The 22,368-nt window shown below is 24.6% G+C and overlaps 2 protein-coding genes across 2 annotated transcripts; one reads left to right on the forward strand and one right to left on the reverse strand.

Annotated features, from left to right (window-relative positions):
* Nucleotides 1-573: 573 nt before the first annotated feature.
* LOC129973054 (uncharacterized) lies at nucleotides 574-10,349 on the reverse strand. The gene is made up of 3 exons (XM_056087415.1): nucleotides 10,052-10,349; nucleotides 5,963-6,109; nucleotides 574-2,749 (listed from the first exon to the last, which is right to left on the reverse strand). Exons 1-3 carry the CDS (start codon nucleotides 10,226-10,228, stop codon nucleotides 2,594-2,596), a joined length of 480 nt encoding a protein of 159 aa, XP_055943390.1. The 5' UTR covers nucleotides 10,229-10,349; the 3' UTR covers nucleotides 574-2,593.
* Nucleotides 10,350-10,614: 265 nt separating this feature from the next.
* On the forward strand, nucleotides 10,615-18,108 carry LOC129973021 (ER membrane protein complex subunit 8-like). The gene is made up of 5 exons (XM_056087366.1): nucleotides 10,615-10,845; nucleotides 12,600-12,676; nucleotides 13,092-13,161; nucleotides 14,563-14,657; nucleotides 16,953-18,108. Exons 1-5 carry the CDS (start codon nucleotides 10,636-10,638, stop codon nucleotides 17,110-17,112), a joined length of 612 nt encoding a protein of 203 aa, XP_055943341.1. The 5' UTR covers nucleotides 10,615-10,635; the 3' UTR covers nucleotides 17,113-18,108.
* Nucleotides 18,109-22,368: the final 4,260 nt, after the last annotated feature.

The raw sequence follows: 22,368 nt of genomic DNA on the forward strand, positions 1-22,368 counted from the left end.
TTTCATCTGTGAATGAATGAGGTAATATGCCACTCTAAGCTTTCTATTTCATAACAAGATTAAATTTATATGTTAGTCTCTTGATTCGAAAATCAACAATCGTTCACTTACATTGTATTAATTCAGTATATTCAACAAAATAATGCATTCCGTCTTATATTACACAATAAATTGTGAAAGGAACGCTTTTTTTTTTTTTTTTTTTTTTTTTTTTTTTACTGTAGCACACACATGTATTTTCTCTCTCTCTATCTAATAATTATGAATCTTGAATGCAGGTAGGAAGCAGGTAATAGATTAAGAAACTCCTTACAAATCAAATAAGATTAAAAGTTTTGAAATCTTTAAAATTATAATCCTAAATGTTTGATCATTTACTTAAAAAAATATTACTTAATGTGGGAAAATTCTTAACATTGAAGATAAGGAAAAAATTAAACTGTCTGAACATGGAATATTGAAAACAAAAACAAATCTCACATTCTTCAAACTATACATTGATTAACAAATGTAAATATCCCTGTTATGCTTCTTTTTATTACATTGTATTGTGGAGACAATAAATACACTTGGTTAGTCCCCAAAAGTTTATTATGATAAGGATAACAAGTTAATGGGACACAGCACAAAGGCATACACATAATAAAAGTAAATAAGAATTTCTAGTAATTAGGACACATAACATTACACTACCAGAATTATAGTTACTATTCAATGGCAAATAACTGACAGTATTATACATGGTTTCACAGGCCAATATCGGACTCTTGCTCTATTACTCAGAATGTGCGCATCTCACTATCTTATCTCCAGAATTGTACTCGTTTTGCCTGTGTTGCTTATGTTCATTCAGGTATCTTCCAGCCGCCCTCTAGCGGTTGGTTCCAACATTCTTCTAGACTCAAAGTTAAAACATATTCTACCTAACTGAAAACATATATTCTACCTAACTGAACTAGGTATTGGTATCAACTATATCTCTATAAAGTTTTTATCCTTGCACATATTATAAATTTTATTGTGAATATACAAAAAAGAAAAAGGAAATAGATACTTTATACATTATATATACTTGTGTTTAAAGGTAAATTTATTAAAATACCTGATATGTACACAATTACACTCGTAAAACAGCTATGAAATATTGATAACTGTTTTCCATACAATATTTAACATATTTGCTTTGTGATTATTACGAATTTTCCTACAGGATATCATTGTTGTTTGAAACAAATATGACACACTCGCTTCAGTTTCACACCAGATAGGTATATAAATAGTATTTAGTAGGCAGTCATCAGGGGTTCTGATCTGAAAGCAGACCAAAAAGAAGAATCTTCTAAACATAATTTATTGTATGATTTATGCTTTATCATATTTCAACATTTAGCATTAAATTATTTTTCTGCTTGAGCTTGATGGCAGCTAATAATGTACAAAGCATTACAGTTATTTTTCATTGATAAAATCCAAAATAAATTTACTTAAAAGAAACTAATTACATTTTCTTCCATGAAGAAATGTTTAACTGCATTTGACAATATTTATGTGCAAATATTTAATATATAAAAATAAAGCTGGCAAATTGAAAGTGTCACAATTAACAAAATTTGATAGAGCTAATTATAAAAATTAAATAATTTATCATTATTAGTACAAATATAATTGTAAGATTTACAATGTAATTGCAACTGTAAGATTTACAACATTGGAAAAATATATTGTTTTAAAATGCAATTATTAACAAGTAGAGATGCATTAATGTATGAATAATATGTTTTTACAGTCCCAAAATTTTAGTACCAAGGGACCCCAACAAGTTTAATTCCCCCCTCCCTGCATGCACCATGTAATTTGACTAAGAGATTTAATACTACTAATATAAATTCAAAAAATAACTTCTATTTCTATAAATTTATCATTATGATAAATAATTAATGCTCAAAAATATTTGGATTATAAATTTCTGTATGGTTCTTTACCTTCACAAAAAATTTGGTAATGCAAAAAATAAGCAACACCAAATTTCATAAGTGACTAAACAAATATATATGATTTATTGTTTCAAATATACTTTTAAATAAGAGTGCATAATACAAACCATATACATTTATGAAAAATGACTATAAAATAAAAATTTGTGATGAAAAATAATAAGAACTGAGTTTTTACAAAATTTGAAAATAGTAGTGGTGATGTAAAAACAAGGAATCAATTTTGATGGCATTTACAATGAATCATAAATTATGTATAAATTTATGAGCAAAAATAAAAAACAAAAATTTTGTAATGCAAGAAATAAGCAACACAAAATTTTATGAGCGACTACACAAATATGATTGATTGTTCAGAATAAACTTTTAAGAATGAGCTCATAATACAAATCATATACATTTATGAGAAATGACTACAAAATAAAAATTTTTAATGAAAAATAATAAGAACTGAGTTTTTACAAAATATGAAAATAGTAGTGGTAATATAAAAACTAAGAAACAATTTGGATGGCATTTACAATGAATCATAAATTATATATAAATCTATGAAGAAAAATAAAACAACGTGACATTTTAAATAAATGATTTGGGAATAATTATTTCTTTTTCTTTTTTGCATTTTCAATCAGTCGTGCTTCAATTGCATCATCTTCTGCTTTATGCATTAACGAAAGCCCAGCCATTATCAGAGCAGTTCCTAGCCACCAAAGACGAGTCACTGTTTCTCCAAAAAATACTTGTCCATAAACAGCCTGAAATGCACAAGGAAATTCTATCTGTTATGTTTTTCCATTCAAATAACAATATTTAAAAAATCTTATCAATAAAATAATAATAATAATTGCTTTCTAAGGTAAGGTAAGGTTTCTAAGGTAAGGTTATAATAATTGCTTAATAAGGTAAGGTAAGGTCTAAGGTATTGACCAAGGACAGATTTCAACATTTTGAGTATCCAGATAGTGCACTTTATATAGATACCTTTTTAACCCTTAAATGCATGATTATTTGTTTTGAATTTTAAAAAATCGTTTACTATAGGAAAATAGTTAGAGGTTACGTAAAAAATAAATAAACAAAATCCAGGTAATAATATGGTATATTTATTTTGTAAAAAGTTATATGCAGACTTTTGGCAACATACAATATTTCCCAAAAATATAGCTTGTATCTAATATAATTTTCAAATACAACATCAAACATTGATAGCTTATCTGACAACAGATGAGAAGTAATTTTTTTAAGAATTTGATAAATTACTCCTTTATAGGGAACTCAGCAATAAAAACTCTCTCTTCAAGTAACACACTGAACTTAATCACCCACCACATTCAAATGTAAAGAAACGATATCATTTACCACCAAAAGTAATGTCACCTTTTTTCTTTCGCACGATTTATTGTAGAAGGTTATCAACATGCGTTTGCAAATGGGCACACTCAAGTTTGGAATTGGATGTAACCAATTGGAAATAATATGAATTTAAGAGTTAATAAATTGTCAGTTTATTTTATGTGCCAATATAATTTTAATTTAATCAATGTATTAATGGTGTATTTAGTTTTTTTTTATTTTAATAATTTTGTGAAAATATAAATGTTTTTATTTGATTAATAATTACAAGGATCATGAAAAAAAATCACTAAAATAATACATTTTTTTAAAAATTAAACATAATTATTAATAATTTTCTTATTTAAACAAAAAAGCAATTGATTATTATGATAGAGTATAAGGAAATAATAAGCTTCAAACAAATATAAGGAAATAATAAGCTTCAAACAAATATAACGTTAAATATTACTATTTTGAAGGACCAATCAAGTGGAGTGCAATAATTCATTCAATGAATAAATAATATTCCATTATATATGGAAACAATTGTAATTTAAGTTTTTAAAATTGATTTTAATAATTCATTGCAAACACTCATTGCATTTTAAATGGCTTAAAATTCATAGAATTAATATTTTTTACAAAATTATTTATTTGGGAACTAAGCAAATAACTTTTTAAATCAATTTGGCTAAATTATTCTCTTAATGTAATAACCCTTGGCAGCTGCATAATCAAAAAGAACAATGACACAATCAATTAAAATTATACCATTCATTTTAGCATATGCAAAAAGTAGTCTATTAAGGAAACTAAGCACCTTCCCCCTTCTTCTAGAAATATTTTTAACCCATAAAAATAAAATTTACAAAAACTGTCTTGTGTTAAGGTAATGCAAAACTGACAATATTTTATACTATTTAATGAGATATGTAGTTATAGAAATATTTAAAAGAAGAATGTTATGATTTTATAATGCTGAATTATATCAATATAATTCTGCATTATTGCCAATTTGTTGTAACAGAATTTGAAACTCTCCTGAATCTTTACATACTTGTAGGAGCATTTTCCTTTCAACTCTCTAATATGAACAACACAAGCACAAGTAACAGCACAACATGGGAAATTTTATTCTATTCTCCCCTATAAGAGTCTACATCTTTTAGATATACTATAGGGGGTGGTGCCAAAGACCACAAGAAAATCATGGATTGAAATGATGCAACACACACATGATGTGTACTAATACATTTTGTGCTGTATAGTGTAATGGAAGTGTTTGAGTATACATTTGGATAGCTTCTTTTTCATGAAATCAGCTCTACATTTGCAACAGATTTAAACTTTCGGATACAAAATCTTATCTTAATTTTGATTAATCTAAATTGTTATTGCAGTCACATGTACAGGAATATATATACAGGCAGACCATCAACCAACAACCGTATTCAGTCTAAACTTTATAACTGATTTCTGATAATCATTTCATAAGCTTAATTTCATTTACTTTGCTCTTTGCATTTTGTGGCATTGTATTCATGACTGCTTAGATTATCAGACTTCAAGGAAATAAATGTTGTTTCAAATTTGATGAAAATCTCAATTTTGGTGTTAAGACTACATATCAAATTTAATTTAATTTATAAATTATGTTAGTATATGTACAAAAAAAAAATTACAAAGTTTTGCCACATGAAAATGCATAAATCAAAGTGAAATTTTTTCGAGAATCACAAAATTTTGTCTCTATGTATTTCATTAGCAATAATAATAATAATAACAGTTAAAAAGAAAATAAATTTGAAGAGTTGTGATTGGGAATTCAAACATCACAATAAATTAAAAAAAAAAAAAAAGTAAGCAAGAAACAAACTTAAAAAACTGTTTCTCAATTTCTGACCCTCTTTAGCTCAATGCAAAAATGACATTCCTTAATTTGGAATAATGCATGCATTTAATATGTTTATCCTGACAAAAAATTATTAAAAGATATCCATTTTTATAGCAGTTTAATATTTTAAATAATATCTTAACTATCTTTTAATGTTTCCCCCCTTTTGTATTTGAAATGTGTTGTCAGTGAAACATTAAACAAGCAAAATTATCTGTTAAGAAATTGGGGGGAAAAAATAGGTTCAATAATTGAGCTTTTTCAAAAAACTTTATCAGGGGGAAAAAATGACCTGATAGTGTTAAGCATAATAAATCATCAACAATTTTATTTAAAAAGTTCAATAATATAATTAAAATTATTATCAAGAATATAATGTTCAAAATTAAAACATTGAGGATATATTTATAAATATCAAACTAAGAAATGCTCTTCTTTTTAAAAAAAATAAATATTTTTGAACATATTTTTGAAATAAATACCTTTAAGTTTTTTTTTTTTTTTTTTTTTGCAAAATATCTTTTCCATATTTTCTTAATTTTCATCTCTTAATATATATATGATACATAATATCTGTATATTTGTTTTAATGTATACTTGTTAAAAATGTTTTTAAAGTATAAATATTATTGAAATGTATCAAATGTACAAATATGAAGAAACAGTAGTAAATCATATAAAAAATTGCATCAAAACAATTATTATTATAGTTTTGAAATTAAAAATTAGTTCACTCAACTGTAAATAGAAAATTAGCAGCTGTATTTATTATGGTAGCTTCCAATGTTGTTGCTGACAGTCTTAGAGCTTTTGTAAAACAAGTCCACATCAAAGCATTACAAGCAATCATTGCTAGGAAGAAACCTATTCTTGTAGCAGTAAGAACCTAAAAATAATACAAAGCAAGAAATAAATAATTTTTTTAAATACAAATTCAAATATATATATATTATATTACTTCATATCAAAATACAATGAATATGAGAACATAATAATAAGTCTGATGCTTAGTTAAAAAAGATTTTTTTTTTAATTCCTTCCCACTTATATTATAAATTAAAAATAATTTTATAGCATTAATAATATTTAGTAGTCTCAGATGGTTTTAATTAAAAGAAAAGTAATAAACTAAATATAATAATTACATAACATTTTCAGAATTATAATTAATAATGATTTTATTAATACTAAAATTAAAATAAAAACATATTATTAGAAAAAAGGTATTAAAAGCAAACATAAAAAAACTTTTTTTTTTCCAAAAATGTAGAATTTTAGATAGTAAATATTTACTTTGTTTAGACAATAAATGTGACAAACATATTCCAATAATTGGGTAAAAATGTTCATAATATTTGTTCTAAATCCAAATAAAGTTGGTTTAATATGAAAACTATATCATTATAAATATTCTTATGCATCTTGAAGAAAAAGTGATTTAATAATAATAATCCAACAAATTTGGTGCAAAAATTACTAGCTAGAAAAATTCTCCACATAAAAAAATGAAAATTTTAAAATCTAGTAACCTTTAAAATGTATTTTCATTTGGCTGCTTTTTAATAACAGTAATAAAAACAGAATAATTTAAATTGTTAAAATAAAAATTTAATGGATGAGATAGTATATAATGAATAATTTAAAGCATTCATATGTATTTATTTTGACTTTGCAGTTTTAATATGTTACGAATTAAGGATAAAATTTAATAGTGATGATATAATTATGATAATTTAAAAATAATAATTCTTCAGAGGAGATATAACATCTTTAATGGCAATATGTCATCAGCCAAAACAATAAAAATAGAAAAAAAAATCTAAAATTCCACCTAAGTCTGCAACTATATGATGATTCAAAAGTTCTTAAAGAAAATGTAACAGCAAGATGGACATACAAAAGGAAGTTTTTTTTTTTTTTTAAACAATAGAATGAATTTCAAAAATTAATTGCTATAATGAGCATTAATCAGGGACTTATTTTATCTATACTCTTCTTAAATTAAGTATATAATACAGTTTGAAAAGAATACAAAATACCAAGTTTACAGCAACATTACTGCATGAAAAATATTACAAATTGTGGATTACAAGGTAAATACAATGGGAAATATTGATAGTAGCTACTTAAAATCTTTGGAATGCATAAAGCAAATATTGAAATTTCCTGCTAGTTGAAGGAATCCTTTGAATGTCATTATCCACACAATTACATTAATATGCTATAGTAATTTTGTTTTTTAAAATCAGTTGTGCACACTTTATTTGGTGTATAAATTTATTAATTCCCTGGCAAAGAAATCCAATAGCAATTATCTGCCATCCCCATGATCTATAGTATTTTAATATAAAATTATAATAATACCTACACAAATTATCTGTTTTTCCATGCCTAACCTATTCTTTAATATTTCCATATCATTCAGAATATGCATGTAGTATACATATTTTGATAATCATTGTTATAAATTAATGAAAATTAGAATTCAAATTACTTTCACCATTAGTTTAAAACAGGTAAAAATACTTTATACAAATTTCAACAAACAATTATTATTAGTACAATTTTTTTCCCAAACCAATATATAGAGCAACTACATAGTGGCAATCAACTACATAGTGGCTACAATCCCCCCCTTTCATCATAAATGTACGAGCAAAATTGTTAGATAGGTATGTGTTTAGCCTAATAACTGAATCATGGTAAATAAGAAAACTGAGAAGCATGAATGAAAGATTTGATGAAATCTCTGCCTAATTAATTATCATAATTTTTAATGAAGAATGCATTATTAGTGTGTGGCTTTTTTTCTCAGAATTTCAGCCATAATACAGAGATTAAGAAGAACCTTACAGGAAAATATATGCCATAACTCAAATATTTACAATTGTTGTGATTGCAGTTTGTTTGCATATGTACTTAAGTAACGTAAATATACTTCAGATTTTGTTTTGATCTCTGAATGAAGTCCTAATAATACTGATAAGAACTAAGAACCAACTCCAATTTGAAGTTCAATAAATATGCATTAATTATCATTTAAAAAACTATTACATCATTTAAGTATATAAACAGACTCAATAATAATATAAGAAATTAGAAGTTAAAAAGATTAAGTAATTATAAGCATTATATAGAAGTCTCTGTAACCAAAATATTTCATAGTTTAAAAAACATCAACATTCAGGTCATAAATTTTACATATTTCTACTGTGTTGTCATAGTATTTCTTTCATATACCATTTCTAGAAATTTAAAAATTCAAACATTGCAACTTTCTTCTTGAAATTCAAATATAATAAAGATGAAATATATTTTAAAATACATATTAAAGAATATTCAAATATATAATATATATATATAAATGTATATATATATATTCAAATATATATAATAATGTATATATACAACAATATATATATATATATATATTCAAATGTATAATATACATTATGTAATCATATTTCTAAATCTAAATTAAATCCTAATTTTTATCTTAATTTAACCCATATTAATTTCATTCTAAAATGTTCTCTTGTTTCCTAACGAAATTCCACCTTTTTTATTTAATTAATGCTACATGAGCTCTGTAAAACCTATAATCTGCACTTTCACATGCCCAAAGTCAAGGGATAAAAATTGGTCCAGCTAAAGCAAATTCTTTTATAAGATATCTATATTCCCCTTACCTAAATCGACAGACGTAAAGAAATCTATCAGAATCTCATAGTATATAATTGCTGGGGAAAAATATTTCACTCTCCTCTGTTCTTGTTTTGCTTGTGAACGGATGTTAGTCCATCCTTCTTATACATAAATTATGCCTCCCGGGATAGAATAAAGCATAGTTTTAAAACTGCAAAAGTTTCATCTCCTTTCGACTATAAAACTGCTAAAAAATATGTGTTTACTTTATATATATGTAAACACATATATTTTTGAAACAGAGTCATGGCCAAAGAGATAGACACTTTTGTAATTTTAAAATTCACTTTCATTCCTTCACTCTTATTGAGAGGTATGATTTATGTACAAGAAGCATGGACAAAACTGGCCTCCATTCACAAGTGATACAAGAGCAGACAGCAGCAATATTTATCCCCAATGATTCCTGTACACATGTCAATTTAGGATAGAGAAATCTAGGTATCTTTTAAAAATAATTCACTTAGCTTGAAAATTTTCTATCCTTTCACTCGGAGCATGGGAACTGCTAATTTAAGCATTTTTACAGAGCTACTGTAGCATTAATTAAATAAAAAAGATGGAACTTAATCAGGAAATAAGAGAACATTTTAGAATGAAGTTAATATTTGCTAAATTAAGGTAAAACTTTGGGAATTAATTAAGGTTTAATTTAGATTTAAAAATATCATTACATAATATTTATTCGTTAGTAAATATTCCAAACTATTACATCGAAACTAAGATTTGTGAATAAATAAAACTACTGAAAATTAATATATTTGCTCTGATTATGCAAAGTTTCTTTTTAGAACTAACAAAAAAAAAAAAAAAAGTCAACCTTTAAAACCACAGTTAATTCCATCTTTTCCCTATTAAAATATGGAGAAAATATCTCTAACAACGACGACAAACAATATTCAGAAATAGCAACAAAAAAATCCGGTAATTACTTATTCTGCTATTATTAAAAATACTATGATACTTCAAAATTAAATTTCTTCTACTCTCAAAAGAATGTATTTCAGAATGTAAGAAAGAATGTAAAGAATGCACATGACGCACTATATTACTGACAGGAAAAACAAACATGGCTTGCATGTATAATTCTGAATACGTCTCACATTTAATAACACACACTTACATTTTGACAGACTGGAGTAAAAGTATACACATATTTATTTTTATCAGCACCAGGAAAATTTTCCATTAAAGTCTCACAGAACATCAAAGCTTTTTCAGCAGCCATAGAAAACTTTCCACAAAGCGACGCTGTTGCCGCTAAAATTCCTGAAAGCAAAGAAAATGTAATGGCTTTCATTTTGATATTTGTTTTTGAATATAAAATTATATTCTTTCTTTTAACATGAAAGCCGGTCAGCTAAATATATGCAAATGAATTCAGTTATACAAAATTCCAGTTTGCTAGCAGACGCATCAGGTTGAGCATAGTGGAGTTGTTTCAAAGAAGTTTCGATTCATTCAATTTGCTTAAACAGAGAATAACAGCAAAAATTAAGCAAAGCTGTAAAAATGTAGAAAAAAAAGAGTATAAATGATTAAAAAATATTCATTTTTTAGATAAATAATTTAATAAGACAATTTGTCTTTTTAACAGAAGGAAAAGTCCTTTATTTTTTAAAAATACTTTTGTGCTTTAGTATTCTATGTAATGCACTTCTACTTTTACTTACTAATTATAGTAAATCAAAATCGGAAATTAAAGCAATGGCCGATATTGTAATAGATGTGCGAGCTTATAGCAAAATGCTTTTGCATGCTATGAAATATCCTCACCATTCCGTGAATGGTGTGTTTTTAGCAGAAAAGAGGAGAAATAAAGAGCATGGTGGAGGTAGTGTGAATATCATTGATTCCATTCCACTCTTCCACCTGTGTTTGAGTTTAACACCAATGTTGGAAGTTGCCATGATGCAGGTAAAAATGGAAATATTTGATTTTAATTCCGTTTAAAAAATCATATTTTTATCCATAAATGCAGCTTCATTATGTTATTGAAATTTTTTCGTGGATTTTTATTCCCCTTTTTCTAGTTAATTATGTTTTATTTTAATTGCGCTCACGTTTTTCTTCATCCTATATAATTCCTTGAGTACGTAAGACGTTTGTAATTTGGCAGTCACTTTTCTCATTAAGCTATTACGATGCGTTTAATTCGTCTTTAAAATTTATTTAGCTGTTCGCTTCGTACACATCAGCAAATTAAACCTATTTCAAAGCAAAAAATCTTTTCAAATTGGTACTCAAAAGTGTTAACTTGCTTATATTTTTTTATTATGCAATTTTCTGGTTTGAAAGTATTCCTGAATGTTTCCTAGATGTAATCGGTAGTCAGATTTTTTAAAAAATCATTATATATATATATATATTAGATATATTCTGAAGGTATCAATTCACAATGTACAAATTCATTGCATGGATAGTAAGTTTATGCGTTCTTGTTAAATTTTGAGAACGAGTCTCCAAAAAAAATGTACAGATAATCATGTACATTTTTTTTTTTTTTTTTTACAGAAAATAAATTCTTTTATTTCATTAATTGGCTTTAAAGTTTGTCTTAAAATATATTTTATTTATTTTGTTAATGTTGATTTATTTGAAATTGATAAATTATTCTTAAAGATTATTTGAACCATTCATGTTTGATATTGTGCCTTTTTTGTTCCTTACAATTATTGCATGAAACGTCATTTTAATTAAAAAATTTTTTTATTCAATATTTTAAAAAATCTTTTGAAAGTATTAAAATACATGAGTATTATTTTTCATTTTAATTTAATAAGAATTGACTTTAAATTTTTGCTCAAAAAGGCCCAAAAATTTATGACGACTTCAGTAATTAAATGCTAAGCTATTTCCCCAAAACTAATCTAGAATGCCAAATTCTTTTTCTAAAAAGAATTTATTTCAAATTGTTTAAGGTATGATAAATATATTAAAAATGGAAATATGTATATTTTAATTAATGTATAAAAGAATATTGCTTAATACTTTATTTTAATGCTTAATAAGTTATTTTATCATATGTTATTTTAACATCTCATTGTAATGAATGTTTTAATATAATTGGTGATTAATTTATGTTCCAAATTTTGAAACATTTTGTTTTTAATGTTTAAATTTTGAAACATTATCCTAATAATATCCATAGTTATCTTTTGCGAGTTTTATAAATTTGAAAAAATATGATTAATATTCAGAATGTTTTTAAAACAAATTTGAAATTACTTTTTAATTTTTTTCCCATGAGAAACTGAAATCTATTCTTTCAAAAAATAGTCTGAACTAAAATGATTTGTATTTCAGTTTGTCAAAATTTACTGCTTATAATTATTAATTATAATTATTAATAAAGAGATTGAATTAAATGAGATAAAAATATTTAATTTTGGAAGTTGATTAAAAAAAAAAGTAGGCAGTTTCGCAGTATCTAATAAACACTAAAGAATTCCGAGAACTAGATATGTTTTGAGAAGCAATGCAAAAGACAAAGTGTTATGCTTAATGAACTTGTACATTATATACTTGTATATTTGCATGTTTTCTACCTACTTTCAAGAATTCTCTCTATAGTTTATCATTTCACTTTTTATATAATAAAAGTATTCATTATTTTATTTTCTAACAATTTTTAAATCACCAGTTCTGATAAATTATTATTATTTTGACAGATTGACCAGTATTGCAAAGATCATTCTCTTGTCATTGCTGGCTATTACCAAGCTAATGAACACATAAAGGATAGCAAGTAATTATTTTGCTAACTAGGATATTTTTATACACTTTTATTTAACCTGATTCATTTCATAATTTGTAGATATGGTATTTTTAAATTAAATTTATTCTTTTTGAATATTTTGCAATATGTAATTTTTTTCATTTGTGTTCCTGGTAAAAATAGATTCTTAATATTTAAGAATTTATTTTATAATTGAATAATTATGTTTCGATGCCTTTTTATTGACACTACTTGTTGGTAAATTTGAGAAAAACATTTAAAAATTTCCATAATATCTTTAACATTAAATGATTAATTAAAGACTTAAAAAGAAAGAATTATAAAAGTAAATTGCTTTTCTGTGTGCTAATAAAAAAATTTTAAGAGCTGGAATGTCATGAGGTGCCATTTGTTTATATCTTAAAAATGTGTATTTTTTCCATAGCCCAGACTTTATTGCTTATCGAATAGCTGATAAGATATATGAAAACTTTTCTGATGCTTGCCTTGTTATGGTAAGATTTATTCAATATAAAATGTTACTTTTTATGTTTTTAATGTACTTTATCCATCATATAATATTGGTTGAAGCTGAAATCTTTATTTTTTTCCCCAATTCACAAACATAATTTCTTTATCAATAAAATTGCATTTAAAATAATTATAAGTGTGAGCTTTCAGGTAAATGAATAATATCATAGCAACTTTGTTTTAAAATATTGTGGTTATATCTTTTCTGAATGTAATGTAAATATTTTGCATGCTTTTTTTAGATAAGTACAAAATCTAATTTTCCTTCATTTCACAAGATATACTCCTTAAAGTGAGGCTGTTTGAATATAGTTTTAACACAATAACTACAATATCAAAAGATGTAGATAAATATTTTATAAATATATATATTATAGATATCTACCAAATTTCGAGACAAATCTAACAATGTGCCAGATTGTACTTCCAGAAATATATAAGGATGATAATTTAAAAAATATGATTTAAATACATGAAATTTGATATGTGGTTTTGTGACTGTAATTGTAGTTATATGTTAAAATAAAACATGTCTGAAGCATGAATTCAATTTTCCAATACTATTAACATATGCAAGGCATTTTCTGCTTAATCCAAGTTCTTTTTTTTCTTCTTCTTTCTTTAATTAGTGGGGGATAATACCTTTTTATTAAAAAGTATGCAAGATGGTTTTCGGCAGACCACTTTTGCTGTTTTAAGAATATACTTAAATAAGCAAACAATTTTATTTACTTCTCATACGATGAAAGTTAGTTCCAAATTCATCTATATTGCTGGGAGGACTTTTATATGAGCTATATAAATACAAAAATAGGTGATTTTTTTATGTGTAATTTGTGCTTTCTTGTGAATTTGGAAAGGGAATTTTATATGATTGTTTTTTAAATGAAAGATTGTTTTTATGAAAGGTAATTTTATATGATTGATCTCATCCTAAATGACTTTCTTAGCTACTGAACGATATTTTCATGTAAAAAGAAATCTGCAGTTTTCATTTACCAATTCATGATTTTATATTATGACTAATCTTATTACTGTTAGAAAAACAGAGCATTGTTTATCAAATTAAAAATTTCTGGAAGATGGTAATAGTTTCTTTGAAGTTTTCATGAAACTATTAGTTTCATGAAATAAAGTTTATAGTTTAATTTCCCCCTCACTTGATAAGCTTATGCTAATTTAGAACATTTTATAAAGCATTGTTATTAATTTTATTTTGATAGCATATGTATGGAATGGATTTATCTTTATTAAAATTCATTAAAAACACTACATATACATGGAATATAAATATGGATTCTTTGATTGAAACTAATGTATAATACATGCATTATTTTAGATTACATTTTCACTTGATTGATAATCTTGTTATTTCCAAAATGTAGGTTGATAACCAGAAAATGTCTTTAGACTGTGATGATTTAGCTTTTCATCTGTATCAATTCAATGATGGAAAATGGAGGCTCAAAGATAAAAATAGGTAATGTCAAATTATTTAATCAACATACTTATGAAAATAATTTTAATTTTTATTCATAATCAATTTTACAATGTACAATTCTTTAAAAGCTTACTTTTTTTTGTGTGATAGACTTGGTGAAAACTTCATTTATATTACTGAACTTTTGTAAACACAGTAAATGAAAGGAAATGTGATTTTTTTTTTTTTTAATACAATATACCACCGAATATCTGACCTAATGTGGACGAAGGACTGGTCAGATAACAAAAAAAAACTGGATAGGCTGGAATTCTGTGAATTCATTTTTTTGTCCACCAACATCAGAAACTGAGTACTAAGCACTCCATTTATCACAATGTAAACGCAGCCGTAGCCCAATGAATCATAGAAGCAGTTGCTGGTAATGTGGCGAGTTAAAATAGAAGGTTCTGTGCTGGTGGTTTATATACTGCACTGCACATTTCAAGAATTTAATCGGGAAAAAGTGTTAAAGGGTATAAAAAGTTCATATTTTAACATAAATTCTGTATTGCCTAACTTAAATGCAGGAAACAAACAAAACCTTAACATAAATCCAAGGCTAATTCTTAAGAAGATTGGCTCACTGATTTTAATTTTCACTGATAAATGATTGCACAGATTTGAAAAGGTAATGCTAAGATAGAAGTCAAAACTTACAGCTTTTATGTTTTGAAAAAATACTTAATAGGTGCCTTCCTTTTCTCATTTAATTACAATAAAAGAAAACTAGGTCGAGAAGTACGAAGATCAAGTAGCCGCTAACCAAATACTTGGGAGTGTACTGTATTTAGTTTTTGTTTCATATACTTTTTAAAGTAATTATATGTATAGCAATTTTAACTTCAATTTTGCTATTTAAGTTGTCCTTTTAAAAAAAATCCTGGATCCAAAGTTATTTTTATGGAATGTATTCAATACATTGTAATATACACTGGCCGAAATTTCATTCAATTGTAACAGCTTCATATTGTCAATGAATGCCAAGTTGTTACTATTGTCATGCATTTTAACTTTGGTGATTTGACATCGGTTAATAATGTATTTATCTGTGATATAGTCTTGAAAATGTTTTCTTAATGAAAACTGTAATTCTATTTATGTAAAAATAAAATAGTAAAATTAAAAACAAGTATAGGATTAGTATTCATTGTTATCATTAATTTTTAAAAATATAGGCTAAAAAATTTTGAAAATTACATTAAAAAAACATTAGGATTAAAATAACTATAAGGGAAAAAAAAAATGTTTACTTTTTACTAAATTTTTTTTAACTTTTTGAAAAATATATTTTAAAGATTTTTAAAGTATAGTAAAATATCATAAAACAAAGTTTGCATTTAAACTTCGAATAGTGACACTTTGATTTTAAAATCTGGTCAATGATTAATATATTATAGTTTAAAATTGTATTAGAGAATGCATATTGAAGTAAAGCAATGAAAAAAAATAATGGAATATATTTGATTAAACATCATAAGCTAATCCCTTAAAAATAGGACATTGAGTTAGCTCTCTGGCATAGTGTTTGTAAATAATAATAATAAAATTAAAATAAAAGAGAAAAATTACTAGAAAAATAGCATTTTTTTTTTTTTTTTTTTTTTTTTTTTTTTTTTTTTTACATTTTCAGAATTATATATGACAACAAGATGGAACATAGATTCCTTTATGAGATTAGTTCTATATATAATATATATATAGAACTAATCTAGTTCTATATATAATATATATAGAATGTCAACGTTTTTTAAAACTTTAATATGGCTTTTTTTTGGAAGTTTGATTTGTTAATATTGAAATGTTTACAATCTAATTCCTTCAGTATATTTGAGGTATTAATTTGTAATTTTATAAGACTCAATTTCATTCAGTCATTCAAATAATAAGACATTTTAATTCAATAAAATTATTTGATATTTAAAATGCTATTGATTTTGGTTATTTTTCAAATTTGAATAATTTTAATTTTATTTTGCACATTAGATTGTTAATCTCAATTTTTAATTCCTATTTTATAATATTGGAGTGATTTTTTTTACATATATGCAATTTAGTTTTGAATAACTTCTAGATGTGCAAACTTGTGTATTCTTAATAATTTAAATTTTTCAGGTTCATAAGCATTTTTATTTACAACCTAAGATGTTCATAATTATTTTTACATTCATAAGAAAATTGCATAAGCAATATATAACAAAAATATAATCCTTGAATTGTTAACTATTTATGAAATTCTGTGTTTCTGTAATTTTAATTTGTTTATATGTAATTTGAATATTTTCCTTTTTGCAGCATTCATTTTGAGCAAGGTCACAGAGCTTTAAGTGTAACAGCGGCTCTTCTGCACTCTAAAATGTACAGAAAGTTGAGTGATTTTGATAATCATTTGGATGATATATCTCTAGATTGGAGTAATGTAATTATTAATGAGGAAATTGATCGCTGCTTATAGCATTTTATAGAATTCCATATTATTTATATTTACGATTGAGATATTATCTGCTGCAAAGTATAAGTGTACAGTTTGTTTTGGGAGACATTGGGACAAATGTGTTTTTGTTGCTAGACAAAGTTGTGATTACTGAGATGAAACAAAAAATATTTCATACTGTACCTATTTATTGTTATGCAAAATTCTCTTTAAATTAAAATACAACATTGGATTGTAATTGTGAAAGTTTTAAATGTTTGTTTTTGGAAATGGGAATCAAATCTTTGTTAATGTTGTGGGAAAAGTAGTAAACTTTAAGAAATCAAAGTTTTATTTAGAACAAAAGTAAAATAATGTTTGGTATGTTTTCATATTTCATTGTTATATACTTCTGTATCATTCATCTAAGTGCATTATAAAAGCCAGTCAAGAAGTAAATTGGATTATAAATATTCATAATGCTTTGAGAGTAACAATTTTTCCTTCTATAATATCTTCAGTGACAGTAAAGTCACAAGTCATTCTATCACTGTGAAGTATAATTAACTTAATTTCTATCATTGTTTTGTAACAAATTTTACTTTTGGGCGGCTATACTTTTATTTCATAATTTTTTTTTTTAAATGATAGGATCATTATTACTGGCATAGTGTTTGATTTATTGCAACTTACAGAAACAAATTTCCTTATGTATTTTCATTTGAATTTTTAATTGTTTTTTTTTAACTGCAGTTTCTATAATTTTTTAATCATTCAATCACTTTCCATTGATTCTGTAAAGTACAACTTTCACTTCATGAATTTTGCAAATGTTCTTTCATCTTGGCTTAAATCTGCATAATTTCATGAAGTTGACAATTCTGTTTTGTAAATATGTAATAAATTTTAGCCTTGTTATTTATATTTTATATTAATTTATAATAATGTTATAACTGAATGATACAATTACCATGATTAGATACAGAAGAACGAACTACTTGTACAAATTTCATTAATAAACATTTTCCTCTATCATGACTGTATTCAATTTCTTAAAACTCTTGTAATGTGATATTAATGAAGCAGTTTATATAGATTAAGTACCCATTTGTTTGCTTATTTAAACCTTGTGCAGTTCCACAACCCTTGACAGAATTGGACAAAATTTAACATTCATGGTTCTTAGAATCTAGAAAGATGAACTGTTTTATTAAAAATGTTTTTACCTCATCATAACATTAAAAAATATTTTTAGAAATTAATTTCATTTCTTTCATTTTAATCAATTATTCGAAATTAATTGAAATAGTTTCTAAGAATGCCTCCCCTATTAAAATCTTAAGTTTTACAAATATTAAAAACTTTTTTTTTTTTTGATATTTTTCACCTTTCCATGCATAAATGTAACAATTATCTTTGCATCTATTTTGAACAATATAATTTTTTTTAACCTTAATTTTATTTCAAAGTTTTAGTATCTGGGTATATTATTTCTTTTTATTTTGAGTTTAATGAAAAAGATTTTCACTCAATAAATTTCTCGGTTTTTATTGAACTGTTATATATTTTATATGGTCAGATTCAATTTTTTTAAATATCATAATGGGCACTTTTTCTTACCTTTACAAACTACAGATGCTTGGCCTTCAATAACTTTCCAATTAATTTTATTAAACATTGATTCAACTTAATGATTCAAGCTTCTTTTTGTTAACCATTAATATATCTGGCCATAAAATTGAATTACTGGATTGCTAATATTTGATTAAACATTAAATAAGATATCTAATTCCTTAAAGCAGGATCAGGTTTTTAAAAGTGCCTAAAAACCAAAAATATTTACAATAAATAAGCAAAAAGTAGTGAAGAATTATTATTCAAGTATTTTCTTGAGTGCATGTTACATCTTATTCATGAATTTATCTGAACTTGGTTTTCTGAAATTTGGAATTTATTTTAAATAGATATATTATAAATAGTTAATATTAAAAGATTTTGTGTATAATTAAATACAGAATTAAATAAGTATTTAATACAAAGAATCTTAAGTTATCTCTTCTTAAAATTGATATTCTTGGAAATTAAATTTTAATCTCTTTAAAATTACCAGTATCAATTCAGAAATTTCATATTTTTTTCGCCACCAAATATATATTGCCAAATTCTAGAGTAGGAACTCCAACTAAGCTTTATATATGTGATAAATTAAGAGTGATTTCTTTTGAAATCTATAATATTAAAACCTTAAACCCGAATTTAAATATTTATTAAAACATCTTAAATCGTTAAACATTAAAGATAAAATAGAATATCCTAAACAGTAAAATTATATGTATTTTGCTTTTTTATTAGAAGAAACATAGACGGTATTTCGAGTATAGAAACTAGTTGAAATGTAAGTTTGATTAATGAATTTCCTTTTATCTAATTTTAAATACGAGTTTGATTTAAAATTTTCATTTCATTTATCTAATTTTAATGAATGTTTTCTGAAGAATTTTCAATAAATTTTAGGTGAGAATGAAATTTTTTATTCCTATTATTTATTTTACTTTGAGAGAATCCAGCTTCACAGATTTCTGGGTTTGCATGTTACTTCAAAGAAAGATATTAAACAACCTGATACATATTTGTTAAGCAATTGAGACTTTCTCTTTTATTTAAAATGTCCTTTACCTACTATTACAGTTGTGGAACTTATGCACATTGAAATGCAATAATTTCATATACGTTTTACATTTTGAAGTCATACAGTGAATATTATGTTATTGGCTTTTGCTAATCAAATAGTTTTAAGAATGACAATTTCAGTATTTTCCAATAATAAAAGTTGTATACCTATAATTAAAAATGATATATTTGAATTTTTATTCTTAAAAAATGTAATGATTCAACTTTCCATTTTTTAAAAATATTATTTATCTGTAATGAATTATCTGAAAATTATAAATTTTTGTTGGGCTTAGGTTGTCAGCAAGATACATTATTAAGAAATAACAGAATTAGTGATTTAGTAACATAGGTGTGAATAACAAGTATAAGTCAAGTCACTTAAGTTGGATAATAAAAGCTTTCTATATTTGAAGAACTACCGATGGTGATAATCATAGTTTATTCTGAGATTTCTTCCTTGATTATAAATTTTGCTCATAATTTATCTAAAGGTTCATTTTGAAAATTTAGTGGTATCAAAATTTTTATGAAATTATAAATAAATTTGTATACCATGATTTTTTAAAAACTAAATTCAAAGGCTTTATAATTATAATCATATTTATGAAATTTCCCTTCAATATATTTGCTAATAAACAATTTTTTAAATCTAGATAAAAGTTATTTTTGTATTCACTTATAAATCTAAGATTTTATGTAACTGGATTTATTTTTTAAATATTAGAACTGGCTGTTATTTGATTAAAATGTAATGCAACACATGAAATGTTGAAATGAATGACGCAAAAGCAATCAAATTTAATTGGTAAAATTTATTAATTCTAAAGCATAACTTTCAAAACATACAAATATATAGTATTAAATAATATTTTCAACAGAATTCAAAGTAATATCACATGTAAAATAAATATTGTCATGTAAAGCACATTATTAATTTACCATCTATTTTTTATACACCTTTTCAATATAAGGGGAGAAAAAAAAAATTGCATTTAAACACTGAATGTCTTTTTTGGATTGTAAAGTTTGTGCTCTTTTATGTACTAAAATACAATTCATATGTTAACTATACATTTATTTCAAGCTTTTGGGTTTTAATTATTTAATGTTAATAAAATGATATGGAATCAAACAATTTTTTCACAGGACAACAGAAAAAAGAAAAGTTTATACTTATCTCAGGTACAATAGAATTGATGTAGTTTCGTGCGCAATATTAAACTGAACTCATTGGAACATACATATGCGAAAAATGGGTTTAAAAAATGGCATTTCTTGTCAAGAATTGCAACAAGAAAGTGTTGGTCATTTTGAAATATCACATAATAGGCTTGTGCTGAAAGTAGTGCTGGGATAGGTCTTAGGTAGGCAAGAATATGCAGATTGATACTAGAATTGATTTGAAAAAAAATAGTAACATGTATCTGAAGTATACGATTATTGCTTTTTTTAAGAGAGAAATTGTACATGATAAAAGAAAAGTCTATTAATTAGCAGTAATCCAAGATGTAGTATTCAGTTATAAAACTAACAATGAAATAGAATTAATTAAATTTTATTATATTAATGACTAAAATTGCTTTTAGAAACTGAATAATATTGTTTTGTATTATTGCAGTTAAAGGGCAAGAATAGTTTTACCAAATAAAAAAAAAATCTTGTCTGTAAAGAAAATTATTCAAATGAAGAAAAATGTTTATAATTTTATAGCACATTTCTCAACCTTTTACATGTACATTGTACAACATTTTATTCTTTACAAATACTTATATATACAGATTAAACACCAAAAAGTTATAAAATATACAAAGTTAATTTAAGCTTAATATATATATTTAAAAAAATCGTAAAAGGAATAGTATTCAAATTTAAGAAATATGAAACATAATAATTAAATTCATATTACCTCTTGTAATAATATCACATGTTGGGAAATATATATATTCTAGGTTGAGAATCATTGCTTTAGTACATCTTAGGTCACTGCTACATGTCACTATTTACAATAATAAACATATGTACAGTAAAGTATTTTGATATAGTTCTTGTTGTTACAGAGTAAAACTGATCATGAAAGAAACTTTTTAACATTTATGTACAGATATTTATTTGCATAGATTATCCATTTTAACAAGTTAAATAAATTGAAAAAAAGTATCCTAAGCCTGCAGAAATTTTCTATGCCAGCAAGCTAAACCTACACATATATTTTGATAAACAACAAAATATACCCCTGCATCATTACTATTTTATGCACTAAATGCAAGTTCTCTGTAACAGGACTTCTTCTAATTGACAAGCTCGCAGTTTTCTAACTTCCAAGGTAAAAGCATTTTTTTTTAGAGAAAATTAAACATATAATATTTTTCTTATTAATTCCTTTTCAAATATTTAAGCCCTCTTCCATAGCCATTCATTTATTAAAACAAAATTTTCAAAAGCATTGCAATTTTTATCACAGAAATTGTACTTTTTCACTTTTTCCAATAACCTATATTTGCTAAAGAGCTAAATCTAAATAATTTTCAAGCAAAGTCCTGAATACTAACAACAACAGTTATTTTACTTGTAACTATTAATCACATCAAGAATTAATTATATGTCCCTAACAAACATTTAAGAAGT

This window comes from Argiope bruennichi, chromosome 6, assembly GCF_947563725.1.
Source record: "Argiope bruennichi chromosome 6, qqArgBrue1.1, whole genome shotgun sequence".
Taxonomy (NCBI): Eukaryota; Metazoa; Arthropoda; class Arachnida; order Araneae; family Araneidae; genus Argiope; species Argiope bruennichi.

Excerpts from the sequence above, each read along its gene's own strand:
- LOC129973021 (XM_056087366.1), top strand. The coding sequence starts at position 10,636 with ATGGCCGATATTGTAATAGATGTGCGAGCTTATAGCAAAATGCTTTTG. Across the intron at positions 12,677-13,091 it reads GAACACATAAAGGATAGCAA|CCCAGACTTTATTGCTTATC; the intron begins GTAATTATTTTG and ends TTTTTTCCATAG. Across the intron at positions 14,658-16,952 it reads AGGCTCAAAGATAAAAATAG|CATTCATTTTGAGCAAGGTC; the intron begins GTAATGTCAAAT and ends TCCTTTTTGCAG.
- LOC129973054 (XM_056087415.1), bottom strand. The coding sequence starts at position 10,228 with ATGAAAGCCATTACATTTTCTTTGCTTTCAGGAATTTTAGCGGCAACA. Across the intron at positions 6,110-10,051 it reads TTACTCCAGTCTGTCAAAAT|GTTCTTACTGCTACAAGAAT; the intron begins GTAAGTGTGTGT and ends TATTATTTTTAG. Across the intron at positions 2,750-5,962 it reads CTGCTAATTTTCTATTTACA|GCTGTTTATGGACAAGTATT; the intron begins GTTGAGTGAACT and ends TGTGCATTTCAG.